The sequence below is a fragment of the Saccostrea echinata genome, unplaced genomic scaffold (genome assembly GCF_033153115.1).
Source record: "Saccostrea echinata isolate AGI-Se365-2 ecotype Australia unplaced genomic scaffold, CSIRO_AGI_Sech_v1 ptg000047l, whole genome shotgun sequence".
In the NCBI taxonomy this organism is placed as follows: domain Eukaryota; kingdom Metazoa; phylum Mollusca; class Bivalvia; order Ostreida; family Ostreidae; genus Saccostrea; species Saccostrea echinata.
The window spans coordinates 4,157,230-4,185,140 of record NW_026889796.1 but is presented as its reverse complement, the minus strand read 5'-3'; the positions used below and the strand labels follow the sequence as shown (position 1 = coordinate 4,185,140).

Genomic DNA, 27,911 nt, shown 5'->3' with positions numbered 1-27,911 from the left:
GCACATACTGTACTTTGTAGGTTGATCATTGACTTGTAGAAGTATGCATTTGTACATACATGTATTTATTTAAGTGATAATTTTGTAGGTTGTTACCCAAAGCAAGGGTGCTCTACTGCAGTGCCACTGGTGTCACAGATGTCAAGAATATGGTAAGAACTGCACAAAAGTTTTTTTTAGGCCACCAGAAGCCAGTCATATGATAGGGAAGTTTAAATGACTGCTTTTCTGCTGAACTGTTTTTGCCAAAAGAAATGACAAAGGCAAAAAATTTTGATGAAGAAAAATTATTCATTTCAGGCAAACTAAAATAATTTATTTCATGAAAATGAAGAGAATTGCATGTAAAGTTATGCTCTTTGAAATAAAATTGCTGTAAAGTATTATTAGTGCAAGATAATCCAGACATGAAAGCAAAGTTGTCAGCATGCCATAAAACTTGTATAGACATGCACTGCACATGAATTTTTATTTGCAAAATGCTGATTTTCATCTTTGAAATTTTATATATGTGATTTCCTTGGAAGTCACATTTTTTAACGTGTATGATAAACAATGTTAAACATACTATTTACATTTACTTATGATGGAGGTGATAATTTGTAGGCATTTATGGAGAGGCTAGGTCTTTGGGGTATAGGGGCCCAGTTCCGATCGTTTGAACAGTTCATCGAGTTTGTTCAGAAGAAAGGGCTAGGAATGGCAGAGATGCTGGCCATGGAGATGAAGATGTCGGGAATGTATGTGTCCAGAGGACTGAGCTACAAACAGGCCGAGGTAGGGGTTAGAAACCAAACTGTGTCACAGAATGGAAAATAGATGATCTTGTTGAAAAAATAGAGAAGATTTTTTCCTGTGATTTATTTTAATTTAATGTCAGTTAAAGGGTAATAAATTATTAATAGAATTTATTTGCTTTAACAATTTGAAAGTAGAAAAGGGTTTTTATTTTTGTGAATTACAGTATGTAAGTATTGAAGTGCCTTTAAATCTGCATGTATAATGAAATTGGGAAAAAAAATTTTCTCATGAATTGATGATTTGAATGTTTTGAATTGCACCTGAAGACTAGTACATGTTAATTTATTGAATGTATCTTAACAGTTCTCCACTGTGGAAGTCCCTCTCACAGAAGAACAGAGGAAGATCTACGACACAGCTGCTCATGTCTGGTCTGTTATTTCATGCAAAATGTGTTTTTTAGCTCACCTGAAGTGAGCTTTTGTGATAAATTTGTCCGTTGTCTGTCGTTGTTGTCATTAACTTTTCACAATTGCATCTTCATCTCCAGGCCCATTTGGCCAATTTCAACCAAACTTGGCACAGAGTATCATTGGGTCAAGGGGATTCAAATTTGTTCAAATGAAGAGGAGAAAATTATACTAACAGATTAGTGTAAAATTAATGGCACTTTTTAAAAATCTTCTTCTCAAGAACCACTGGGTCATTAAAGATGAAACACCTCAGGTAGTGTAGATACAAGTTTGTTCAAATCATGACCCCCTGGGGTAGGGTGGGACCAAAATGGACAATCAAAATTTTACATAGGAATGTGTAGGAAAATCTTCGTCTCAAGAACAGCAAAACCAAGATTGGTCATATTTATATGGAAGCATCCTCAGGTAGTGTAGATTTAATTTTGATCAAATCATCAACCCCTGGAGTAGGGTGGGGCCACAATGGGCGAGCAAAGTTATACATAGGAAAGTTTAAAAAAAATCGTCTTCACCAGAAAAGCAAAGCCATGATTGGTCATATTATATGAAAGCATCCAAGGGTAGTGTACATTCAGATTTGTTCAAATCATGACCCCCTAGGGTAGGGTGGGACAACAATGAAAGTTCAAACTTACAGGAAATACTAAACATGCTTTGTTAGTGTAGATTAAAGTTTCTTCAAATCATACCCCCCCCCTTTTTAGGGGTAGATCGGGACCACTTTTGCATTTAACTTTTCAGTATTGAACTGATTTCTGCTTTTCTCCTAGCCACAGTGCTCAGGTAAGCAATGTGGCCATTGGGCCTCTTGCTTTTTTGTTGTTGTCAAGTTCAAATTACTTTTAGTTTAATAGAAACTGAAAGAGAAATCTAATTATTTATAGATCTGTATTTGCTCTTATAAATCATATTGTACATGTAGATATTGTGTAGTTGTTCATGTTATACTTCAGCATTTTGAAATCAAATTTCCTTAGAACATTTCTAGTTTAACGTTTGTTTGAAATTCAATGTGTGCTTTGTCTCTCTAGGAATGAGTTGAAGAAGGCACTGGAGAGTGCTATAGTTAGAACTAATTACAGTGGCAGTAGGATATGGTCACAATTCTGGTCCTGTCATCAGAGATTCTTTAAACACCTCTGGTGAGTTTTCAGTGAAGTAAGTTATGTGTAAACAGCTCAGATCAAATTACATTGTGTTGTGAAAGTGAACTGCATGTACATGTATCTTATGTTAGTTGTACATGTATGTTTTCCTATTTACAGATAATTTTAGTATACATATAGTAAAGTGAATAAATTCCTGGAAATCAAACTGACACATATTTGTGGAAAATTATTATTTATGTTAGAGAAGGTATTTGACAAAAATGGGATTATGGGAGTTTAACTTGGGCTTTTTAAAGCAATGTTGAATGTGATTTTAGATTTATTGACAAAGGGAGGATATTATATGCCATATCAAAAGTACATGTACCTGAAGTTCTTGTTCATGATTCTTGTAGTATTGGTATGAAGATACCGACTATTGTCAAAGAAGCTCAGACAGCTCTAGAAAATGGATGTTGTGTAGTTATTGGGCTACAAAGCACTGGAGAGGTACTGCTTTTGCAACTTATAATTACTCTTTCTTGTATATATTTTTGAGCGGAAAAATTGTTTTATTGAATAATATATATTGTTCCAACCGGTTAACATTTCATTTTTCATGTACATGTACATGTATGTATATTTACTGTGATCAATACTGATCATGTTTGTCATGAACTCTTTCTTGTCGTAAAATTACATGTCACCTTTTCCCTTGGAAGAAAATTTTTTCTGCTCTTCAAAATTTCGTGTAGTACAGATGTATTTTCTTAAAATTCTAAGTGTTTGGAAAATTAAAACATGTATGGATTAGACAGTTGTGAGCTAAGCATGAACATATTCTTCTCAACAATTTGTTGTGTAAAATCTATTCATCGAATGTCCATCTTTCTGGCTAAATAAGAAATTTCATCTGTAAGTTAAACAAAGGGAATGAAATTGCAGACCTGCCAACCCTTCCACATTCTGTGGTTCACACCCCCAAATATCACATCATGACCCTCCACAACTGATTACCCTCTGTGGGTCATCATAATCTCATGCAAAATCTCAGATCAGTTGCACTACTGACACAAAGTTTCACAAAATAAGCCTTGTTTTTTAGGCCTCATTTGAAAGTGAATTCAACAAAAACAAAGGAAAAGTTTCAGGATTTGTTTCCCTGTGTAAGGAGATCTTCACTAGATTCATCACTCAACATTTTCCAATCATGATAGAAAGCCAGGTAGAACTGTCTGTTTATAGATTCTTTAGTTTCAGTTATGTGTGTATATTCAATACTCTAAGAGATACATTACAAATAAATATGGAATTTAAAAGGCAATGTAACATGTTCAATTAAATTCTGATTGATAAGTCTTTGATTTCACTGTGCAATGTATCGCACAAGTTTGCGTACTAATTTGAAGGTGCATAATGACTTTATGATTTGTATACTTACCTGTATAATGATTGTACTCAACAAAATGGAATGAATTTTGATAATTTCAGGCCTATTTATAGTTTTTTTCTTTCTTGTTTAAGAATAAAGATGAGGTTTTAGTGGATGAATGGAGCAAACAGGCCAGGGATTTACTATTGGGCTTTGCTGAAAAAATTAACTTACCAAATAGGTATAGATAAATTGAGTTGGATATTTAAGACTGCCAAAATTCCTGACCTCAGATTGCTATGCTTCCTGAAGACCTTTTTTTGCATGACATATAGAAATTATTCAGAAGCAATGATTCCAAGAAGTCCATAAATATTGTATTTGAATTTTTGTTCAGTTGGAGAAGTCAATGCTATTTTTACTATAACAGTCCCTTGGATGATATCATAGACAAGTTAGGTGGACCAAATTGTGTAGCAGAAATGACGGGTAGGAAGGGGCGTATTGTTAGACATTCCCCAGAAGAGACACCTCGGTATGAACTTCGGACACCAAATGCTGAGAGCTACGGAGGAATAGAGAGTCTTAATGTACAAGAGGTGAGAACTTGTAATCGGTTCATTATCATTAGATGAGATGGTAATAAGTCTTGTGTTCATATATTATGCATAAAAGTTGAGCATTAGGTAGATGTTCTTCTTTGTTTATATGATGAGGAATGTTAATCTGCAGGTGCTCTAGGAGATTGTATATGATCAAGTTTTGTGTATTTCAGAGAAACATGTTTATGGAAGGAAGAAAGCTAGTTGCCATTATATCTGATGCAGCAAGTACAGGTAAAATAATCAAATTTTAATTGATCTAAACATTTTATTTTTATTTTTTAAAGATTTACACAGAGTATAAAGTATGTCTTTCATTTTTGAAGGAATGCACATGATAAAAACTGTAATAATAACAAGGGATGTCAACGAATATTCGAGTACTCAACTATCGTTCGATCATACCGACTATCGACTAAATTTTTTTAGTCGGTTATTCGTTAAAAATTTGCTACTTAATAGTAATCTTAAATTCAAGGTAAAAAAATTCATGGTAAAAAATGGATCTGCTCAGTTCATTTATTACGGTAACAGTATTCAGTGTTCTCATGAGTAAAAACTCTGGGAAAGGCTGAACGGGTCCTCGTTAATTGTTCAAAGGAATTTTTTGTTCGACAAACATGCATTGGTATACTTAAAAGATGTCGGGTCCAAATTGTAAATTTTCAACCTGCAATTCTGTAAGATGTCGTATAATGTAACCATCAATTAATGAATAATAATTCAACAGTTGTAACATATTTGTAAATACATGTAAATTTTGGAACAATTTTGAGCGTAATTTAAAGATGTTTCTTTCTGATATTAATACCAATCATTTTAAAATTGTATTGATTGTTCGCAAAAAAATCTCATAATTAAAATTCATTGCAAGTTCTCTTTGTTTTTATAAGAGTTATGCTTTAATTGTTTAACAATCATGGGTCACTGACAAGACACATTCAAATGGCTTCAGGTAAGAAATCAATAACGGGTACATGTACTAGCAGCAGGAAAAGAAAGGATAAATGCGAGCGTTTAATATTCTGTATATAGATAAAATGTGCATTAAATATTATAATTTGAAATCAAATACATTGGATACATATATCTATTACTACGTAAATGTTAACGATTCTATAATTCCTTGTATAATGGTGATAGCTTAGATTATTTATTGTACATGCTAGCAGTCTGTTGAAGATGGAACGTTAAAGACAAATAGGAAAAATGACATGAAAAATTAATTTAAATTTCAACGATGTACTCGACTATCGTTCCACTAAAGCCTCCGACTATTCGACTAAGTTATCCGAGTAAAATTGACATCCCTAATAATAACTTTTATTGCCTTTTCAAAATTTAGAAATATATGTTAATGTTGTGGAAAATTTGGTGCAGTCTTGAAGTAATATTTCTATGTAAGTGCTGACATAGAATCATATTTTTGTGTCATGAATTAATGCAATAATCATTGCATCAAAGTATGTATCGACTGTAAATAAACGTACTGTAATCAGTACATCCAGTTGCATGTTTGTATATGTATCAGAGTACCGTATATACTCGTGTATAAGTTGGTCCGCCTATAAGTCGGTTGTATTTTTTGCAGTTATTTTGGAGGGATTTGCCATTGACCCACTTATAAGTCATTACAACTTTTTGCCAGAATTGATTGTCAATTACAAATTAATGCTCTGATGTTTTAACCTGGTTTCAATAATTATTTATAAAAATTGACATCGATATTTGATTTTAAATCGTTAAAAAATAAAGCAAGGCACACTTCAGATAAAAATAAAACTATTAAAATTTATAAATATTGTACTTTATGAATAATCCTAGAATACATAAATGATTTATATAAAGATGTTGTTTAACGATAATCGGCGAGATTGTTTACAAAATACTACCGTAATTTTTGGGATATATGTCGATGGGGTATATAGGTCGAAAGGCTCATTTTCAGCCGTAATTTTTAAAAAATCCTTAGATAGGACGAACTTGGAAGATAGGACGAGGCTTTGTTTATAAATTTTTCTAGAGATTCTTACGTAGATACTACGCATCAGAACATGTAAACCTCTTTAACTAACGTATTGATAAAATAAACTGGTATTTTTATGAGTACAGCATTTTAATAGTGTTTTATCCAAACATATTTAAAACTTCCTTGAATTGTGATATAACGTATTTTCTCCAACTTGCCTGTTCAATGCCGTCGTAGTTTGACTCTGTCGTTAAACACATAAATACGGTAGTATACAACAGCTATAATTAGGGAAATACCCGAAATCAAACAATAATCATTTCCATTTTAGAACATCATGGACACATTCTTTTATTCCGGCATTATTTACCGGGGTACAATATTAACTTCGATGACCGCCATTTTTATATTTCTTGTCCAGGGATTTGCTAAAACACGCAATGGACTATTACGTGTAATAGTGAGCAGTTGAAATTAATCGTATTAACATGCTATGATTTTGCTTGAGATATTGTTGTAAAAAATAAATTTATTTGAGAGTACATTCGTAATTTAACAGTCATCACGAATTTCACAGTTTTGATTGTTCGATGATGTATAGCACTAATACCCCTGTAACGGCACGTGGATCTGTTAATCATGCCCTGCGGGTGTTTAAACCAACACCTGTGTTAACACCTTTGTGTACACAGTGTATATCCCTTTATCTGTCAGACAATTAAAATTCTACTAGAAGCCAATCTTTGTATAATTCAGTGTACCCCTTGGTTTATAAGACAAAATAGTTATGACTAGTGGTATATTTGGTAAATAATTTTAGGAATTTACTGGCAACAATTTATTTCAAGCAATTTACATTTAAATAAATATCACAAGACAATGAAAAAATATTTAGGTATACTATTTCAATTATTCGTTACAAATAAATGGTAAAAAAAAGATTTCAATTGCGATGGTGAAAAACTCTTCCGTATTTTAAACTTTGATACGGTTGCAGTTTTATTTTTAGTAAACGATTGCAACTTCCAACTTCACAAGATGGACACAGCATGTTGTAAATATACTTTGAGACATTATTTACTAGTCTAGATGATATTATAAGTTTATTTGTACATCGACAGATATTTAATGGAACTTATTTTGTAAAAAATCAATGGAATAAATATTTAATTCTTTATTGTTTATTTTTTTTCTCAGTAAAATAATTTTTAAAAAATACGAAAATGGCACAAATCTGTTTTAAAATTGACGTAAATTTTACTGATTTGGGGGTATTTTTTCGTAAACTTGAGCCTTAGGTAGGACGATTCGTAAATAGGACGACCCGAGCGGTTTTGAGAAAAAAAGTATCGTCCTATCTTCCAAAAATTACGGTACCTTCTGTTGTCCAGAAAAATATCAATCTTTCTATGACTCGTCTGTAAGTCGGACCCAGAGTTTTGGACTAAAATTTAACTCCCAAAAAACTGACTTATAGGCGAGTACATGTATATACAGTAAGCTACTACGTTTATTAGTAGAGAAAATATCTGCATAATCAGCAGAGTAAAATAAATTATAAACTTTACCCAAAGCAAGTAAATCTAGACCACTTATCTCAAGTTACAGTTCCTGGTAAGAATTAGATTGTTTTATAGACATCGTATGCATAGTTTGATTGTCTGGAGACTGGACTCTGGAAAAAGTTAAGATGTTGTGCTTGGTCATTTTAGATGTACATGGTGCTTACTCATTTTAGATATAGACATGTTTGTATACATGTACAGTACTTGGTCATTGTAGGTATTTCTTTACATGCTGATGTTCGTTGTGCCAACCAGAGAAGGAGAATCCATCTGACTGTAGAGCTACCATGGAGTGCTGACAAAGCTGTTCAACAGCTGGGAAGGTCACATAGGTCAAACCAATCAAGGTAAAGGTCAAATGTCAAGATAAACTGTTCTTCTCATTAGTAATGTGTACTCTTTGTAAATTTTAACTTTTCAGTAGAAATTGAAAATTTTTGTTCTTGTGTCTTGTTTCAGTGGTCCAATGTATAAGCTCTTGACAACAGATTTGGGAGGTGAGAGGAGATTTGCAGCTGCTGTGGCACGCAGGTTGCAGTCATTAGGTAAATATATTTATTGGTCACTTTAAAAATTTTTTTTTGGAGTAAAGCTGAAAACAGGTGTCAGATACACATATAGTCATTTCCTGTGTCTTCTCTATTTTTTTGTGAACGTTTTGGATAATATTTTGTGTACTTGAATTACTGAATTCAAATATACATGCAAGTCCCAATACACATGACAAAGTATTGTTAGTTAAAAGAAAGACAGAGTTGTCTTTCTTTGTCATTGCAGCCCGGAGGACCGGGCTGCTCTATACATATAAGTTTAAGTGTTGGTATATGGGGACTGAGGTGGGAGAAGTTATTCAGAATTAAAGGTTTTCTAAACATTAAAAAGATTGTTAATCAGAATGTTCTTTCCCTTTATAAATTACGAGATACACAATATATTTACTTCCATAAAGTGAATCTGTAAAAATATATATGTTTTTGCTTATCATTTACTATCGGAAAAACGACAGGTCCCTTTTTTTAGAACATCGAATTTTACTTATCGCATAAAAACGTAAAAATGTACTTTACACAGTTCGTGTTTTATATTCTTAAAGTGAAAGATATTTTTGAAAATAGGTGATGCATGTGTCTGGTTTCAATTTATATTTTATGCAGCCAACATTTACTTGAGGAATTGATAAAGTTTAAAAGGGTATCGTTTTTGTTCGATTTTCATCCGACTATAAGTTTTCAAAATATTCTCGACTATCGTCTCCATCATTTAGACGCATGCCTTTTTCACACATATCGAAGCGGTTTGATGATAAAGACTCATTTCCATTGTTTACTTTATTTATTTCCCGGGCGACAATTGATGGTTACATCAATGTTTTCTTGTCTTTTTTTTTTTATGTTTTTGTGTTCGTAGGTGCACTAACCAAGGGAGATAGGAGAGCTGCATCAGGGGCAGATTTGACAGAATTTAACTTTGATACACCTTACGGAAGGAATGCTCTGAGAGCAATGTATCAGAGTGTATGCACAGTATGTAGCTATTTATATCTCGGCATTGGAGTAATTGTCTTAAATTCAAAAGTTAAGGTTAGGTTATATGTAAATTATATCCTCTTGGCTTCTTGTTACAAAGAAATATAAATTGCAATCTGGAGAGAAATGGTGGAGTTTAAAGTCAATAGTTAAAAATATGTTTAATTTTGAGCTTTACAGAAAGTTTTTATTTGCAGTATGACAAAAGTTTGATACTATAAAAAGACCTTAATAAATGAATCCTATGTGCTGTTTTCTTGCACAGAGAAAGATACTGCCAGGTATCAACATGAAGACTGTGTCTGAGAAATACAGTGAGGAAGACTTCCTAGCTGTAATGCAGGTAAGATGTGTCGATTTTCACCCAAATGATGTGTCTGTTTGATGAAGTGCGTTTTTGTATAGAGGTAAAAAAGTGTGATTGTGGGTGATATTGCATAAATCATCTACATATTTTCGTTAGAACCAGAGGTTAACCATTTTTATTAAAAATTGATATATTTAGGTATAAAAAAATCATATGCTATTTGTTAAAAAGAAATATTGTGTAGATTTAAGGGAGCAAACCCCCCCCCCCCCACTCGGCACAACTCGGCCGATTTGTACCTCATCTAACCTCGGCTGTATCATGTAAACCTCCATTGGACCGGAGCTACTTTATATGCAATATGGTTGCGACCAATATTACATGTGCACAGTAAGTTGAATTCGATCCGTTAACAAACGTGATATGTAAAGATACTTGGTGCATGTCTCTTGGTAAGTGTTATTGTTAGTGTTATCTAAATCCTTTTGAAAATTTTTATTGTATGTCAGATGCATGTTTATTAGCATTTTCAAAGCGTTACATTTTCCCTAAGTGGTAAACAGGCAGCCTTATCACAAATATTAAGCGGAGACGCATATCAAGTTTCCTTGTACAGCCGAGGTTTGATGAAGGTGATGGAATCAGCCGAGGTTTGCCGAATGTAACCCCCCCCCCCCCCCCCCCAACTTTATAATGTATAAGGTGTTTGTTTATGATTTAAATTCACCAATATTTGGAACAACATTTTAACCTTGTTATATTGAACTAGATGTGATCATGAACATTTTTTTGAAATCCAAGTATTTGAGATGTAGAGGGTAAAATAATAAAGAAAAAGTGGTTGGCACTTCCAAATCACTTTGACGTGTACATCTTTTTTGAGACATCAATGTTTGAGACACCAAACACTACTGGACGAAAAAAGTGCTGAGAATCCCAAATTTTACTGATAATGTTTGAGAATTACTGATACTGTGCTGTTCTTGCTGATAAATACTGATATTTACTGTTATTCTTACTGTTGTTACTGATAATTTTAGTTGTTTCTGATAAATACTGATAATTACTGTCGTCTTTACTGTTGAGTCTGATAAACACTGATAAATACTGTTGATGTGCTGTCGATGCTGAGATTTACTGATAATTACTGTGGTCATTGTTCTTGAGCTGAGAAGGTGCTAAAAAAAACTTGAGTGATGATGAATTATTTTAAAGAAAGTATTTTATCAACAAAATTCATTACAATCTACTTACTAATTAAATTGTAAATGAAAAAGTCACATGAATTATTTGTTTTCAAATTTCATTATTCATTTATTTATTTTTATTTTATTATTAATTTTTATACATCTTAATGTTAAAATTAGATCATAAATGTTTATGTTTTCCTTTATCTTTATATTTCTCCTTTGTTGTCAATATCTGAAAGGGGGGGGTGTTCATGCAGTTGTTACTCTACCTATGCAGGTACTTTTTAAAACAATTTTTTATTCACAAAGGTTTTTTTTAAAAAATCCCATCTCATATTTTTTCAGCGTGTATTTGTACTGTCGTTAAAAATTTTAGGAAGCATCTTCAATACAGTCAATGGTTGCAATTGAATTTATATTTGCATGTAGAGAACCTGAATATTTGACTAGTAACATGGGTTCCGTCTGCTCTGTTAGTTGAGACACCCCCCCCCCCCTTTACAAACCATTCTCCTTTTAACAAGGCAGTATTAAATATTTCTCACAAAAAATCTATTCATATAACATATACTATGCCCTTTAAGGAAGAATGTGACAGGTTCAAATAATAAGATTTGATCATGATCTTAAATTTGTTGAATTATCTCTTTTAGCTAGTGCTCTCTAGATCTATAATTTATGTCCTCCTCGCAATTCTTTTAATATCATTTTGTGGTATCAAGCTATCTATCTTTCGTTGTTTTTTTTTTTAAACAACAAGCCACCAAGAGATAGAAATCTTATGCAGTGTGATTTTCATTCAATGAAATACGGAGATCTTTCTTCGTTAGTACGATGTGCGTAATTACTGGTAACAGCTAGATCAATTTAAAAAAAAAAAAATAGTAACCTGCTTATACGCGGTCAGTCAGTTAAAAAACGAAATAAAACAAAACTTGAAATTACTCGGTTGTTCTTAAAACACTGTGTAAAATATTCACATGTCCAGTTTCTACTTTCGTTTTGAGAATCGGGTCAAATATTAGTACACGTTGTATTTCTTACGATATGCATTTAGTAACATTAGTAAAATTAGAAATAACCTTGTACAGAGAGCATAATATTTGTTGTCCATTTCTCTTTTTGCGAGACCAATGTACTCAAAGTACACGCGACATGATTCAATTAGTTATTCAGACTGTAGCAGAAAAAAGGGGGGGGGGGGGTGAAAGACTGTTAACTAAGCTGATAGGCGCAAGGTTGATTCTTTAGTTTTAAGTTCCATAAGTTATACATATAATAATTACTAAATATCTTTAATATACAGGAATAAATTATTTTAGAGAATCAAGAAACAATACAAAATTCAGCTATTATAATAACATTTATTCATGAGTGCGATCAGCATGTTACTATTACATTCCGATAATTCATAACAGATTTTTTTCTCGGATTCAGCGATGTTCTGAACTGTGAACAGTTGATGCTAATATCATTACACAAATTGCTAAATCACTAAACCATCTTTTAAAAAAAAAATCTCGTATAAATTTTGCATAATTATTTATTAGATAAACAAAGTCGAACTCTTCCTTATCAATTTCTCGTCTCCGTTTTACAGGCCCATAAACACTGTTAACAGAGATTCAAATGAATTTACATGTAGCACCCTCCCCCTGGATATTCTTTAAACTTTATCTCAAGAAATGTACGTAAAACTAGAAAATGAAATTAAATACTGAGCAAAGATCGACGTGAATTAAAATAAATCTATTTTATTTTGACATGTTTAAGTTACTTCATTTAATTAATAAGTTTGTACAATGTGTATAACTTCATTTCTCTTTTTTTTTTTTTTTTATTTTGTACTGTGTCCTATATTGCTAAACATTTTTCTATCAATTTAATTTGTCAACCAAATCGATAACAAATATTAAATTTTTTGTGCATTCATAAAGATAAGTAGCAAGTACAAGTGTACATGACTGTACAGTGCAGGTTCATTTGTTTATTATTAACACCGGTGGCCGCAGACGCAGAACAATAGGTAATTAGTGCCCATTGTTACGCTGACCACTACAACTTACATGGAATATACATGTTGTACCCGGTTCTGCCCCAGTGCCTAAGACATGTACACAATAAAGCCAAATCACGGGTTGATCTTTGATTTCTGATCAATTTAAACGTGTATTCCATTCAGATCTGTGACCTTACAATATTAAAATCGATCAACTTAATAATCCATTATTTACATTTAGTAGGTCCCATTTCTTATTTTCCATTCCATAAAAATTCAATTAAATGAATGAGATTTTTAAAACTTATTGAATAAAAATGTTTTATGTGGTGACTTGTAAAATTGTAAGAAACCAACATCATAATTACATGTACACGTGTATACCATTGCACTTACACTATAATTCTGACAAATAATTTTTGATCAGCCCCCATCTGCCGGTTGCACATGTATAAACATGTAGCAGAGTTATATTCTGGGACGATCTACGGATGCTTGCATTACGTATTCCTTAAAAATAAATAAATAAATAAATATGTGCCTACAGACTGAACATATTCACCCCTTTTTTTCATCTCTCAATTTATTAAAAAAAAAAAAACCCATAAATTTATCAGTTTCGGGCAGATTTTCAGGGGAAAAAAGATCCGAAAGACCGAACATTAAAAAAAAAAAATTAAAAACTATGCATATCTTTGGGGAAGAATTTAAAAAAAATGCTATCATGTAAGGCCATCTTTAAAAAGAAAATGATTGTTTGTCGTCCTCTCTTGACCGAGTGAAAAAAAAAGTCCGAATCAAATTTTTTCTATTCTGCTGGAATTTTTTTTATCCCGATTTTAGCCCATCCATTAATAATTATTTCCACTTCAGTGTTTTTTAATGAAAAAATTCACCAACCTCCTTACCCAAATTTCTTGAGTCGGGCTATCAATCTTTTTTTTCTTTTCTTTTTTTTTTTTTTAAGCCTTAATGTTTTAGTATTACAGTGACTTATTTAAAATGAAATCTTTATGCAAAAGGAAAATTCCATTTATTCTGCTTACAGACATACATGTACTATTTTCATAGATTCTTGGAAAACACTTGCCTTTACGCTGACAATTTTATTTAATGGTTAACTTTAATTATAATTGTCAAGATTTTCACGGCCGTATTATAATTGAGACCAGTATCATATTTTTGTCACAAGCAGTAAATATAAAGAAACATGAAAATGTTGTTGGGAAAATTAAATAAAAAAGAAAGTAATGATTGAAGAAGGTTTTAACAACCCAAAGCTCTATTTTAGCACCTTCTTGCTCAAGAACAAGGACCACAGTAATTATCAGTAAATCTCAGCATCGACAGCACATCAACAGTATTTATCAGTGTTTATCAGACTCAACAGTAAAGACGACAGTAATTATCAGTATTTATCAGAAACAACTAAAATTATCAGTAACAACAGTAAGAATAACAGTAAATATCAGTATTTATCAGCAAGAACAGCACAGTATCAGTGATTATCAAACATTATCAGTAAATTTTGGGATTCTCAGCACTTTTTTCGTCCAGTAGTGAAAGTTCAGCTGTATTTTGTAATTATAACCTCTTAGCATATGATGATCAATTTGCTAAAATATCATTCTTTTATGATTCAATTTCAATTCTCAGAAGAGTTAATGAGTTACCAACTCTAGTAAAATAGCCAGTTATTATTTTTTTGTCCTTCCAAACTTCATCGACTGCTATGTGAAAAAATTTTAATGCACTTAAAACTGAAGTGCTTATCTTGTACTTGCTTAATAAGAAGCGCTTGTATTTTGTTGCTGTTTGTTGTTGTAGGAGTCGCTGATTCTGATGGGGCTGATTGATGTAGAGGCCCTCAGGGTAGGGATACAGATCAAGGATCGAGATGCTGGAGACGTCTCGAGATTCCTCAACCGTATTCTGGGATTGTCTGTAGCCAAACAGAACTGTGTAAGTAACCATCTCAGTTCTAAAAGTGCGAGTCCAAATATTTAACATTGCATCAACATTGTAGCCGTATTTTGAAGAATAAAAAAATGTTCCACAGTTATAGTAGGTAAGAAAATAAAAAGATCTTAAACGTGTATATTTGATTTTGTAACATGTGTACAGTAATATTGCTTGAACATTTGTAAATTACACTTGGTAAAGTATTGGACAGAGGTTTAAAGAAGTATGTGTATTTTTCCTTCCAGATTTTTAAATACTTCATAGAATGTATGACAGTATCTATAGACAATGCTAAAAGTGAGGGTAGATACAACGAAGGCTTACTAGACATCACGGCATCATCTGTAGAAATGGTGGGAAAACCAAAGGAAGTCTTTAAAGATTTCAACAAAAACCATGCAATTACGAAGTAAGTAATATATATGTTGTCTTTGTAGAGTTTGTATTTTCTGACAAGACAGGAAAAATTATTTTAAGGCCTGTGTTATTGTATTGAATTTGTAACGGGAAACCTGTACGTTTCCATGTTAATCCAGATTCAGTGATTTACAGAGAGAAACACATTTTTAAAGGTTAACAAAGGTTTATTAAATGAAATAAATAAATAAATAAGTTACAATTAACAATATTACAAGTCTAGGGGATGGTGGATACCTACTCGCAGCTTGTCTCAGTCTAGCACTGATCTAATCTGGCCGTTGCGAACGTCACGGTGGTCAGGCCGTTAACAGACGTCCAGACGTTGTCCCGAACGGCCTGACACACGCGCAAAGTCGGCAACGAACCCGACATTAAATGTAGTATAATAATAATATAATAATAGTATAATGTTACACAACACAATATTACAATAATTATTCATTTTAATACGTGACTAGATACATTGAAATAAATAACAAAGATTTAATAACATATATAGATACTATAAATCATCCACCATTACACTCTCCCCTTCTTAAGACCTAATGTATGCGACACATACATTAGTCAAGTACATAAGTATAAAGATAGTAATTTTTTATAACAGCTATAAGCATTCATTGCAATACATAACAATATGTAACAACATCATATTTGGCAACAAAGAATATTCGATTTTCAATTAACAATCCATATTATACATAATATAAAACATGTACATGTATCATTATAATACAAAGGATTTGAAATTATTTCATTACAATTACAGTTTACAAAACAAATCTGCAAGTTACAGATCACCAGATACAGTCTCTAAATCACAAGCACAGATGAAAGGATGATGGAAAGAAACAATACCTCACAGTTCAGGAAACAAAAGATTAACAGCTTTGAGGTCCGCCAGTTCCTTCCGCAGGCGCAGGTTCTCGGCCTCCAGTTTGCGTCTTTTCTCCCTTTCCACGAGAAGTTCAGAGGAAGTAGTCTTCAAACACGCAAGTTTTTCCTCGGCTGTTTTCCTCTTGAGATTGATAGAGTTGAAAAGGCTGTCTAACCAATGAATGTAAGCTAGGATTTCTTCTTGCGTCTCAGGGACGTCAGGAAGAGAAAAAGGAGGGAAATCCTGGCACCTGGTCTGGGTAGAAACATGGAGAGGTCGCAGAATCGAGGACACTGGTCGAGAGAGGTACTCCTGAACTGTGAGGGTCTTCTTGGTAGGTGGTTCCAACACATCAGAAACGGAAAGGGGAACCTCATCAGGCACCACAGGAGAGGAGGATAAGGCCACAGGCACAGATGTAGAAGTCAACGGCACTGGAGGAAGAGCATCCTTAGCCACAGGTGGTCTGGTCCTGCCGTAGAATGTGTAACTTCCAGGATGAATGAAAGATGCATTGGGTCTTGATGTTTTCTGACTCTTGGAAAGAATACTTTCCACAAATCCTTTGCTGGTCCCATGGACTCGAAGTAGATGAACTTTCATATCATACCGTCTACGGCGGGCGACCTTGCAGTTGACTACTGGGCATGAATAGGATATGACCTCTGGGAGATGCTTCTCCATCCAGTGTCGTTGAAATTTGGCCTTTGTATTGAAAGTCAGTGCTGGAGGACATCCATCCACAGGACAAGTCATGTCAGATGAGAAAAAGAACTCAATGTTCTTTGATGTCTCAGAACTTAGAGGTGCAAAGACAGGGGCGTCTTGTAAGAAGTCCATTTCTTTATCATCCACCAGGAGATCTAAAGTAAAATCTTCAAAGTCCATCCTTTAAAATAAAATAAAAAGAAATACTATAAACTATTTATAACACAGACATACCCCCCCCCCCCCTTCTTAAAAAAATGCTTATTTATGGGGAAAATCTGGACGGGGGTTTTACAAGTCTTCCTGCTCTTGTGAAACACTGCGTTTCTATCATGTCTTCAACACTGTCATCAGATACAGAGTTTTTGTCCGAATACAACTGAGAATATTCACTCTGAGATTCTGTTTCATTTATTTTGAACAATTTAAGATGATCAATATGAACAATTTTGAGTTTAGAACTTTTACAGTCTCTTATTTCAACTGTAATATCAGATAGTTTCCTTACAATTTCGTAAGGACCCGTCCATCCTAAGCCTAATTTTTGTTTTCCAGTTGGTGGATACCAACGTAGTACCAAAGTACCTACTTCAAATTGTCTAGGTTTCGTTTTCATGTCATAATAGTGTTTTTGTTTTTGAAAACTACATTGTAGGTTGTCATGTGCAAACTCAAAAGCTAATTGCATAGCTTTTTCTATCCAGTCTACATACAGAACAGGGCACGGGGATCTATGTATATCTAATGGTGATCCCACCATAATATCAATAGGAACTGAAATTTCCCTTCCTAACATTATTCTGTTTGGGGTACACTTTGTGCTCTCTTGTACAGATGCTCTATATGCCATTGTTAAATATGGGAGATGATCATCCCAATCATTTTGATTTTCATTGACAAACATAGATAACATTTGCTGTAAAGTTCTATTAAATCTTTCTATCATGCCGTCAGATTGGGGTCTGTACGGTGTAGTACGGGACTTATCAATTTCTAAAAGCTGACATAATTTTGAAAATAAGTTGGATTCGAATTCGCGTCCCTGATCTGTATGGATACGCAGAGGTGTACCAAATCGGCAAATGAACTCGGTTACTAATTTGTCAGCTACAGATTGAGCTGTGTGTACAGGCAATGCATATGCCTCGATCCATTTGCTGAAATAGTCACCAACGACCATTATGTACTGATTTCCATTTTCCGTAATAGGTAGAGGACCCATGATGTCAATGGCAATAGCATCTAAAGGCGCTGAAACATCTACATGTTTCATTGGAGATTTTCCCACCCCCGGGCCTGGTTTCCGTTTCTGGCAAAACATACAGTTTTGGCACCATCTACGAATATCCGTGGACATACCAGGCCAGTAAAATCGCGATCGAATTTTCTTTAGGGTTTTCTCGCGGCCCAGATGACCAGCAAGTCTACTGTTGTGCAACTGAATCATGATTTCTTTTCTAATTGACTTCGGAACAACTAATTGCAAAGTAATGGACCTGTCCTCATTCTCCCATTTTCGGTAAAGGATATTATTTTTAACCTCAAGTACCGACCATTGCTTTAACAGAAAATCAAGTTCTTTGTCTGAAGTTGCTAATGTAGGACGTTCATTTGACGCAAGCAAGAAATCTCTTACTGTTTTTATTGTATCATCCTCTGACTGTAAACGTTCAATATCTACATCAATACCTAACCAATTTGAACTTAACAATGTTTGATCATTTTTATTTTTCTGGTTTTGTTTATTTGTGACTGCTGATACTGTTTGGTTGGTTTCGATACAGGCATTGTTTTGCCTATCTGACTCCTCTGAGATATTGTCTTTGCTGCTTGGCAAGGTACCGTAACATTGGTTACAGTCAAATCTCTTACATCGGCGCGAGGGGCGTCTAGATAAACCGTCTGCATTTCCATGCAGAGAACCTTTCCTATGTTTAATCTCGAAATCGTACGTCTCTAGAAAGGAAAGCCATCGGGCCAACATCCCTTCCGGTTCTTTAAAATTCTTCAGCCAAAGGAGAGACGAATGGTCGGTGCGAAGGAGAAAATGTCTCCCATAAAGATAATGCTTGAAGTGTTTAATGAAAATGACAACAGCCAGAAGTTCGCGATACGTAGTGCAGTATTTGCTTTGAGATTTGGACAGTGTTTTACTTCCGTACGCTATAACCTTTTCTTGACCGTTTTGTATCTGCGATAAGACTGCACCAACGCCAAATGCGCTAGCATCGGTATCAAGAATAAACGTTTCCTTGATGTCAGGATATGATAGTATCGGGGTATCTGTCAGTAACTTTTTAAGAGTAGTGAAAGCATTTTCACTTTCTGCGGTCCATTCAAATGGTTTATTTTTCTGTGTTAGTCTTGTTAAAGGGTAAGCGATTGATGAGAAATTGTATATGAATTTACGATAATACGACGCAAGTCCCAGAAAACTTCTAACATCCGAAATGTTTTCGGGTACCGGCCATTCCTTAATCGCGATAATTTTCGTCGGATCACACTGAATGCCGTTAGCTGAGACTACGTGACCGAGAAATGACACTTCGTCTTTGAAAAGAACGCATTTCTTAGGTTTCAGTTTTAACTTTGCGCTCCTAAATCGGTCGAAAACTGTCTTAAATTCTCTAAAGTTTCTTGAAAAGTTTTTCCAAAAACAATGACATCGTCTAAATAGACTAGACATTTCTCCCACTGGAGTCCGCAAAGTACAATCTCCATTAATCGTTCGAACGTTGCCGGACTATTTGACAGTCCGAAAGGCATTACCGTAAATTCATATAATCCCTTATGACTAGCAAAGGCTGTCTTTTGTCTATCATCGGGATGCATAACCACTTGCCAGTATCCGCTGGCTAAGTCGAGTGTGCAGAAATATTTGGCACCGGCTAGTGAATCAAAAGATTCATCCACTCTAGGCAGTGGATATGCGTCTTTCACAGTGACAGCATTTAAGCGCCGATAATCAACGCAAAAACGCGTTGAGCCGTCCTTTTTCTTTACTAGAACAATGGGCGAAGCCCATGGAGAATTACTAGGTTCTATTACTCCTTTCTGTAACATATTTTCTATTTCGTGCTCAGCAACATCTCGCTGAGATATTGGAAGTCGTCTTGGGGGTAGCTTAATCGGTTTCGCGCCCCCTGTGTCAATTTTATGAGCAGTGAGGTCAGTTCGGCCTAAGTTTCCGTCAGATCCGACAAAAACGTCAGAATATTGTAAAACAAAATGTTTCAACTCGTTTTTCTCAACAGATAAAAGTTTATTTGACACATTTTCTAGCAGCGATTGCAAATGATCTGGTACACTTGATTGTAAAGACATATCTTTATTTTCTACTCCCGAACCTTTGCAATCATCATTGTCTATGATACAATCTACAGCTTGTATACTAGCTATGCATTTATTTTTTTTCAAATGTATATCATTGTCAGTAGGATTAAGGACAGAAAACACCACAGATGATTTTGTGATGTTGACAATTGATTTAGGTATGAGGACATCATATCCTGTCTGGTCCCTATCTGGCTCTAAGATGCACGTCACATCATCCGAAATATTACCTTTGACATTGCCAGTAATAAACATCTCAGACCTAGGTGGTATTCGAACATTTTCAGAAATCTGAACTCTTGCACACGTATGATTTAAACTATTTTCCCTGCATAACTGAATTTGAAAGTGCGAGGACATCAAAATTCCTCTACAAGTATCCACTACCATTTCGTTGTCAGACAAAAAATCTAATCCCAATATACCATGAAGATCACCCAATTCTGCAATTATAATTGGGTAATTAAAATTTACTCCATTCATTCGGAGCGGGAAATTCGATTTCCCACAAACACGCAGGGGTTCACCGTCAGCTGTGGTTAACTTGTTTGCTACTTTTGTTAAGATCGGTCTGAAACTCAAAGTCTCATATATCTCCTTTGATAACAGAGACACCGATGAGCCGGTATCAATGAGCATGTTTGCGCTCAAACCACCAATCTCAACAATAGAAAACCAACAACTCTTAGAGATTGCCGACAACCTTACAGAGGGCCTTGTCAAATTTTCAGTAGTTAAATCGTTGTGGGCTGGGCTTTTGGCCCCGAGCTCAGCCCCACTTAGTTTAAATCACCAGATTTTGAGACAGAATCCGAAAATGTAACCTTTCTAGGACTTGATGCAAGTATGGGTGTTTGTGACTTTGGGCAAAATTTACTAATGTGACCTGTTTGGTTACAGTTATAGCATTTGACGATTTTCTTTCGAGTTTCATCTTGCGTACGGCGAGAAATTATTCTGCCATTTTGGTTCTCTCTTTCTGTTAATTTTTGAATAGATTTTTGCATCAGAGCAAGCGATTTTTCTAATTCTGAAAGTCTTTTATTTTCAAGATTATTAGACTCGTTTGTTGCTTTCAGCGCTCGGACAGACTGAATTTCAGTATCTTTTGGTTTGCGAGGAGTATTACTTTGAACTCCTTCAAATGCCTCGAATTCCAGGGCAAGAGATATAGCCCTGTCTAACGTAGTAGGGTGTGCAAATTGCACATGTCTTCTTATTTCTTGACTACCTAGTCCGTTAATGTACTGTTCAATAACAATACTCTCACGAAGTGAAACTGGTATTGTCGGAAATGCGCGAGTAGCTAGTCTTTTTAAGGAGTAGCCATAGTCAGCTGCTGTCTCTCCTGAAAGTCGTTTCCGGTTCCGGAACTCGCAGCGGAAAGCAGTCTCGCGCTCTAAGGGATTGAATCTTTGCGTTAGAACTGATTTTAGAGATTCGTAATTTGTTAACTGGTCACGAGACAGATCACCGAGAATTCGCTGAGCAGCACCTCGTAAACTCATTGCGAGTTGTGCTGCTTTTTCTCTTTCTGACCATTTGTTCCAAAGTGACACCTGTTCAAAATGGCAAATATAATCTGCCCATTCCACGTTTTCTCCGGTAAAAAGATCGGGTTCTTTTTCTTTTCTTTGTCTACGTCTTTGATCTAGAAAGTAATTATTTGCATTCAATTGACCAGGGCATTCGAACGTTTGTGCACCTGTTGGAAACATTTGTTTGCTAAAATTGTCATTTATCAAACGACATTCAGAATTCTGAAAATTTTTCACATTGTTGGGCATTTTTTTCATTGGTTCAAAAGAATGTTTAACAGGAGGTATTTGATCATTCCGATCAAAATAATTCCGGTAAGGTGTTCGAACCTCTGAGTCTAATGGATAGACCGACTGCGCGCCGTATTTATTTTCAGCGAAATAATCATTTTCTACTCTCGACCCTGAACTGTAGTGAACATTTGGGGAAGGGTAATTTAATGAACTTTGATCCCCATCTGACCATCTCGGATATAGAGAAGTGACATTATCTTGACCGCATCTTGAGAAAAAGTAATTTTCTCTTTCATCTTCAATTTTATTTTCTGGTTCAAAATATTGCATTTTGTTTGTAACCTCCCGATGAGGGGTTTTATTTGTTTCACAATTCGACACCACATTTCGATTTTCAATATTTGTCATAGGTGTACTATGTGCAAAATAATTTCCCCTGGTTCGACCAGAGTAATATGGGTCGTTTTTATCTCCCCTTTCTGTACCCCAGTACCCGTTTTGTGTCACGTGATCGCCTCGATTGAAAATACGCTGAGAAGCTGAGCTATTTTGTGACAGTTTTTCACATGGATTGGACATGTTATCACTCAGATATGAGTCAAAATTGTTCTGAACATTTCGTTCAAACCCTACATTGTGACCGTTTTCCAGACTTGTTTGAAAAACCCCATGGTTTTCTTGTCGGTATGGTGCACTAGCATTAGGCCTAACATTACAAGAAGCATGAACTTCTTTATTTTCCACGAAACATGAAACAGGTATGTCATTGTCAACAATTGGTCTTTGAATACATGTAGGTCTATCTGATCTTATGTCCGCATCGCAGAAATTGTGCTGATTTTGAATTTCCTGAGTTTTGTTGGAAATATTTTTATTTCCGTGAGATCCGCTCCTTTCTTCACTAGTACTAGCCCTTGCTTCCGGTTCATGAAAGCTAAACCATTGCCTAAATTTGTTGGACAGATTACTGAAAAGTGTTGACGCCATTTAAACCATAAAAATACAATGTAGAAAAAAAAATGTTTTTCTTTAAATACCTCCTAAAATTCTGAACATAAATTGTTGATACGTTTGTTTGTTTTTTTTTTTTACAATAGACCGAAAAATGTTCTCAACTGTAAATCACCGGACGAGCCCCCAAAAATGTAACGGGAAACCTGTACGTTTCCATGTTAATCCAGATTCAGTGATTTACAGAGAGAAACACATTTTTAAAGGTTAACAAAGGTTTATTAAATGAAATAAATAAATAAATAAGTTACAATTAACAATATTACAAGTCTAGGGGATGGTGGATACCTACTCGCAGCTTGTCTCAGTCTAGCACTGATCTAATCTGGCCGTTGCGAACGTCACGGTGGTCAGGCCGTTAACAGACGTCCAGACGTTGTCCCGAACGGCCTGACACACGCGCAAAGTCGGCAACGAACCCGACATTAAATGTAGTATAATAATAATATAATAATAGTATAATGTTACACAACACAATATTACAATAATTATTCATTTTAATACGTGACTAGATACATTGAAATAAATAACAAAGATTTAATAACATATATAGATACTATAAATCATCCACCATTACAAATTCAACAAATGTAAGTTAGTATCTTTTATAAGATGTACATACATGTGATAAGTTTCAGACCCAAATAATGTACAGGAGCCTTCAAAATACTGGAATTTAGGTGAAAAATTTGTACAAAATATTGAAAAAAGTATTTTATATAAACAATTCAACCTTGGAGAATTTTGATACAATTTGATAACAATTTAATCATTAACACCATCAGTGGTGATGGGTTTTGTTTACATTAACCAAGCACAGTAAGTCATGTGTGATGACATACATGTACATGTATATGTCATAAAATAGTGGTTTCTGGTAAAAAAATTCAAAATACTTGTACAGGAAAAATTTTCATTTCCCCTGAATTCTTGTGTCCTGCCTTTGATCCCTAAAAATATGTGACATACATGTACCACGTACATATCACGTGTATGACATACATATACGGTGTACGGAATTGTATGTATGTATATGCAAATACGGTAAACCAACTTTTATTCATGTGCACAAAACATATACCAAGCTTTGGTGAACTTTTTACTCATAAATATTTCTTGCTGTAAACCATTAGTTTGATTGTGTATTTATGTAGAATGTTTCCCCAGTCACAAAAATTAAGTCACGGAAGAATTTTAAACTTACGAATCAGGAATAAAAGCTCTGGCAAATGATAGTTGGTTCATAGTATTTTTTACAATTTCAAGCTAGTTGTATAATCTACTAAATTACTATATATTAATTTTAACTGAATTATTTATTGAACTTGAAATGAAAATAGTTGTGTCCTTCTCTGCCTGTACAATGTACAATGGTATGTAGAGGGTCATACATTTAGTTGCCTGACATTTATTTGCACAAATAAACATCGTGATAAATTTGAAATAAGGATGCATTTTTTATGCTCATTGAATTAATGACTTTGGGTAAAAATTCAATGATTTGTAGGGTTTTTCAAATACTGGAAAATTTAATGGATGGCTTTGATTGTTTGTAAAGCTTAGTGGAGCTGAATGTTGATCGTGGAATGAGTTGGGAAATGGCTACAACAAGGGCAGACAACTACAAAGGAAAGCATGACGGCTTTTACATCTCTAAACGTGACATGTACGGGAGGAAGATGTACTTGTTAGCAACACAGAAAGAGGGCTCTTCTCATCTCTTCACCATTGCCAGGTAGGAAAATTTGGTGATGCTATTTTGAATAACAGGAATTTTTTATGTATTTGTACTCTAATAGTGAATCAAATAGCACACTTATAAATTAAGCCACTATGTTAAGATCATTGTTGCATAGGAATGTGTGTCCATTAAAAAGTAGTTACTCTGGAGACATTGTTTCTGAACTTCATCTTGTTTTTAGATGAAAGTTACTAAAAGCACAGATTTACTGTAAAAGCACAAATTTTCGTGGCGATATAATTTCGTTGATTTGTCATCCATAAAGGTTTCGTAGGCATTAAATTTCGTTGTTTCAAAAATAACCCTCTTCAATATATACATGTAGTTATAAAAAAATCTTGGGGGATTAAATTTCGTTGCTAATTGTTGACAACTATTCGAAATAAACAATATTAAATCCTCAACGAATATTTCTACTTTTACAATAGTAATTAAGAATCACTCAGTTCATATCTGTAGACATAAACAAATCCAGTAGTTCCTCCTATCCACAGGGTGCTGTTAAACATGGACAGAGACCTTAGTGCCACATCGGCTATAGCCAGATAGGTCAGGAATTCTCCACTTTTGTTTACCAAGTGCACACACTTGTTATCACTTATGAGTATGTTGCTGAAAGCATCGCAACAAATTCCAAAGGGAGAGAATTTAGACTTTTGATTTGAACCATTATAGAGGAATTTGAATTTTCCTGATGAAGAGAGAACACATATATGTCCACTGTCTGCTTGTGTTCTGTCAATAACACAAATATCTCCGTTACTATTTTCTGCAATTCGGTAGGGATAGAAAAACAATTTTGTTTTCTCATCGTTTGCATATTGATAAACCTGTTTAATCTTTCCTTTATCTGTTATAACAAGGACTACACTGGTCTTTGGCTGTTTGATAGAATAAATATCTTTTGACAATGCTAGTGTGTCTATTGCAGTGAGGAGGTAGTAGCCAGTTGCTGTAGTACAAATACCGACAGGAAAAAGTGGAGAAATATCTGCCAGTTTTGTGAAAGTGGCAGGAGTCAATTCTTCAATATCCGAACACATGAGAGACATTTTTATCACACACTGATGTGAATGACATGTGAAAACATGCATTCCGTTATTCAAAGTTATGAAGTCTTCAGGGAAATACTGAAAGTTGGACGTTGTATACCTGTAGATGTCATCTGTATTGTTTTTCTTAATATTAATCATTATATGGTCTGCAGTTCCAACTTCTCGAAACCATGCCAGTGTTTCTGTCAAGGGAGATATGTACTTGATGTCTCTCTCTCCTCTTCTTGCTGCAAATATTTTTGTGAATGTAATGTTCTTGTAATGCAGTGATATCTCACCAATCATGGATAGTAAAGCACTTTCAACATGGCCTCCTTCCTGAAAGGTGACCTTCTCTAATGTCACGTCTTCATCCGCCAATTTCAGAGGTTCAGATACTCGAGACAGTCCTGTTTTTAGTTCCAGCAATTGCGATATACCTGTAAATTCATTTTCTTGCATTTTGTTGAAACAGGATTCAAATTCTGCCAAATATGTCATTATTTCTTTTTCTTTATTGTCTAATTTCTCATCACCTTCTTCCTTCAGATTTCTACATGAACTAATTAGCTGATCAGAATTTTTTTGTAGACTTCCTTCAAGAACCTCTAGATGCTTCCAGATTTTCTCTTCTATTGCAGTGGCCAGCTTCATGTTCTCTTTTTTCAGAGACTTGATTTTCTTGATTTCAGCTTGCAGAAGAGGGATTCTTTTATTTTTTATAATATGACGCTGTTCTTGGAGTTCAGATCTCAGGTTTCCCAGAATTATTGCTGCCCTACTCCAGTTATGGTTAATGTGGTCCTGCCGACCACATATGAGACATATCTTCTCATTACAATCCATACAAAACATGTCCTGAGTATCACCATGCTTGCTACAAATATCAGAAAATATCTCGTACATTTCATTCAGTGCCATTATTTTGCCTGCAGCTTTATTGCCTCATCTCTTACTTTTCCTAAATTTCCAGAAATAGTTATTTGAAAATACAATCTGAGTGTACATGCTGAAATCATAAACTGGTACAGACACTCCATTCTCCTTGATTATAGGAAAACTTAATGAAATATTTCCTTTAATTTTTAAATTCATATATTGATGTACATGTTTGTATTGAAAATTTATTTTCATTAGAAACTTTGAACCTAGAAATTAAATTATCTGTGTTAAGATATATAGAAACATACAATTTTTGACTTTCGACAATCTGAAATACTGAACATACATTGTATACCAGTGACGGAAAGTCAACCATGATCTGAATGAGAATGGAAAGATTTGACACAGTTAAAAGAAAACATATTGTTATGAATTTACATGGGCCTGTACCTTGTGTCATCCATGGTTATCACGTATGATTATTATTTTAGTTTAAAATGGATATTTACACATTACTATGGAGTGTAGATAAAATGGATATTTACACATTACTATGGAGTGTAGATACGATATTTTGAGTGATAATATGTGTTTTATTCCAATTTATTTATAATCATTCGCTTTCAATTGATTGAAAGCAAAAGTTGAAACATGCCGTTTCACAAGGACTGAATGTGTTGTTTACATTCATTCAGGATGTTGTTCTCGATCCTTGTGGCATTAGATATGTGTCATTATGCACAGAAGTGCTTACCTGTGTTTATTAGATGTTTCACCATCGACCATAAGCGATATTTTATCCATAATTCATATTTTCAGCTCTTTTGTGCTTCGATTTCCCTCCCAGTTACTTTGGCTTGAAGATTCGCATGCGCAATTTTGTTAGCCACTCACTGATTGGATAGCGTCATAGCTCTTCTGTGTGTATACACAGTGAGGCTCGCTGAATGTGTCAGACTTTCCAAATTACGATTAGACTACGGAGATTTAGCCAATAGTAAAATGGCCCAGAAGGTGTTTAACAACTACGGAAGCCCATTTAGGACCTATCAAAAAATATTTTTGAATATATCGAATTGTCGAATTTGTTATAACGAATTGAATTCGTTATAACAGTTTCTTTGAATTCGTTATAATGAATTTAATCTGTTAAAACAAATTTGTTGAATTCATTGTAACGAATTCAAAAATTTGTTATAATGATTTAAATTCATTAAAACGAATTCGATAAATTGTTATATCAAATTTATACATATTTTTATAGGCCCTGATTGTTGAATTTGATTTAATGAATTTAATTCGTTATAACAAATTTTTGAATTCGTTATAGCGAATT

At 34.3% G+C, this 27,911-nt stretch overlaps 1 protein-coding gene across 1 annotated transcript in view; it reads left to right on the top strand.

The window, feature by feature from the left end:
• Positions 1–27,911, top strand: part of LOC133202672 (uncharacterized) — a 54,413-nt gene that overhangs the window by 6,051 nt on the left and 20,451 nt on the right. The window contains exons 11-26 of the mRNA XM_061338529.1: positions 89–152; positions 607–777; positions 1,105–1,172; positions 2,249–2,359; positions 2,722–2,815; positions 3,411–3,530; positions 3,830–3,918; positions 4,108–4,276; positions 4,453–4,513; positions 8,031–8,160; positions 8,273–8,358; positions 9,221–9,336; positions 9,605–9,682; positions 14,663–14,797; positions 15,043–15,206; positions 24,477–24,653. Of these exons, the coding sequence (XP_061194513.1) occupies positions 89–152; positions 607–777; positions 1,105–1,172; positions 2,249–2,359; positions 2,722–2,815; positions 3,411–3,530; positions 3,830–3,918; positions 4,108–4,276; positions 4,453–4,513; positions 8,031–8,160; positions 8,273–8,358; positions 9,221–9,336; positions 9,605–9,682; positions 14,663–14,797; positions 15,043–15,206; positions 24,477–24,653 (1,833 nt within the window). The remainder of the gene's footprint in view (positions 1–88; positions 153–606; positions 778–1,104; positions 1,173–2,248; positions 2,360–2,721; positions 2,816–3,410; positions 3,531–3,829; positions 3,919–4,107; positions 4,277–4,452; positions 4,514–8,030; positions 8,161–8,272; positions 8,359–9,220; positions 9,337–9,604; positions 9,683–14,662; positions 14,798–15,042; positions 15,207–24,476; positions 24,654–27,911) is intronic.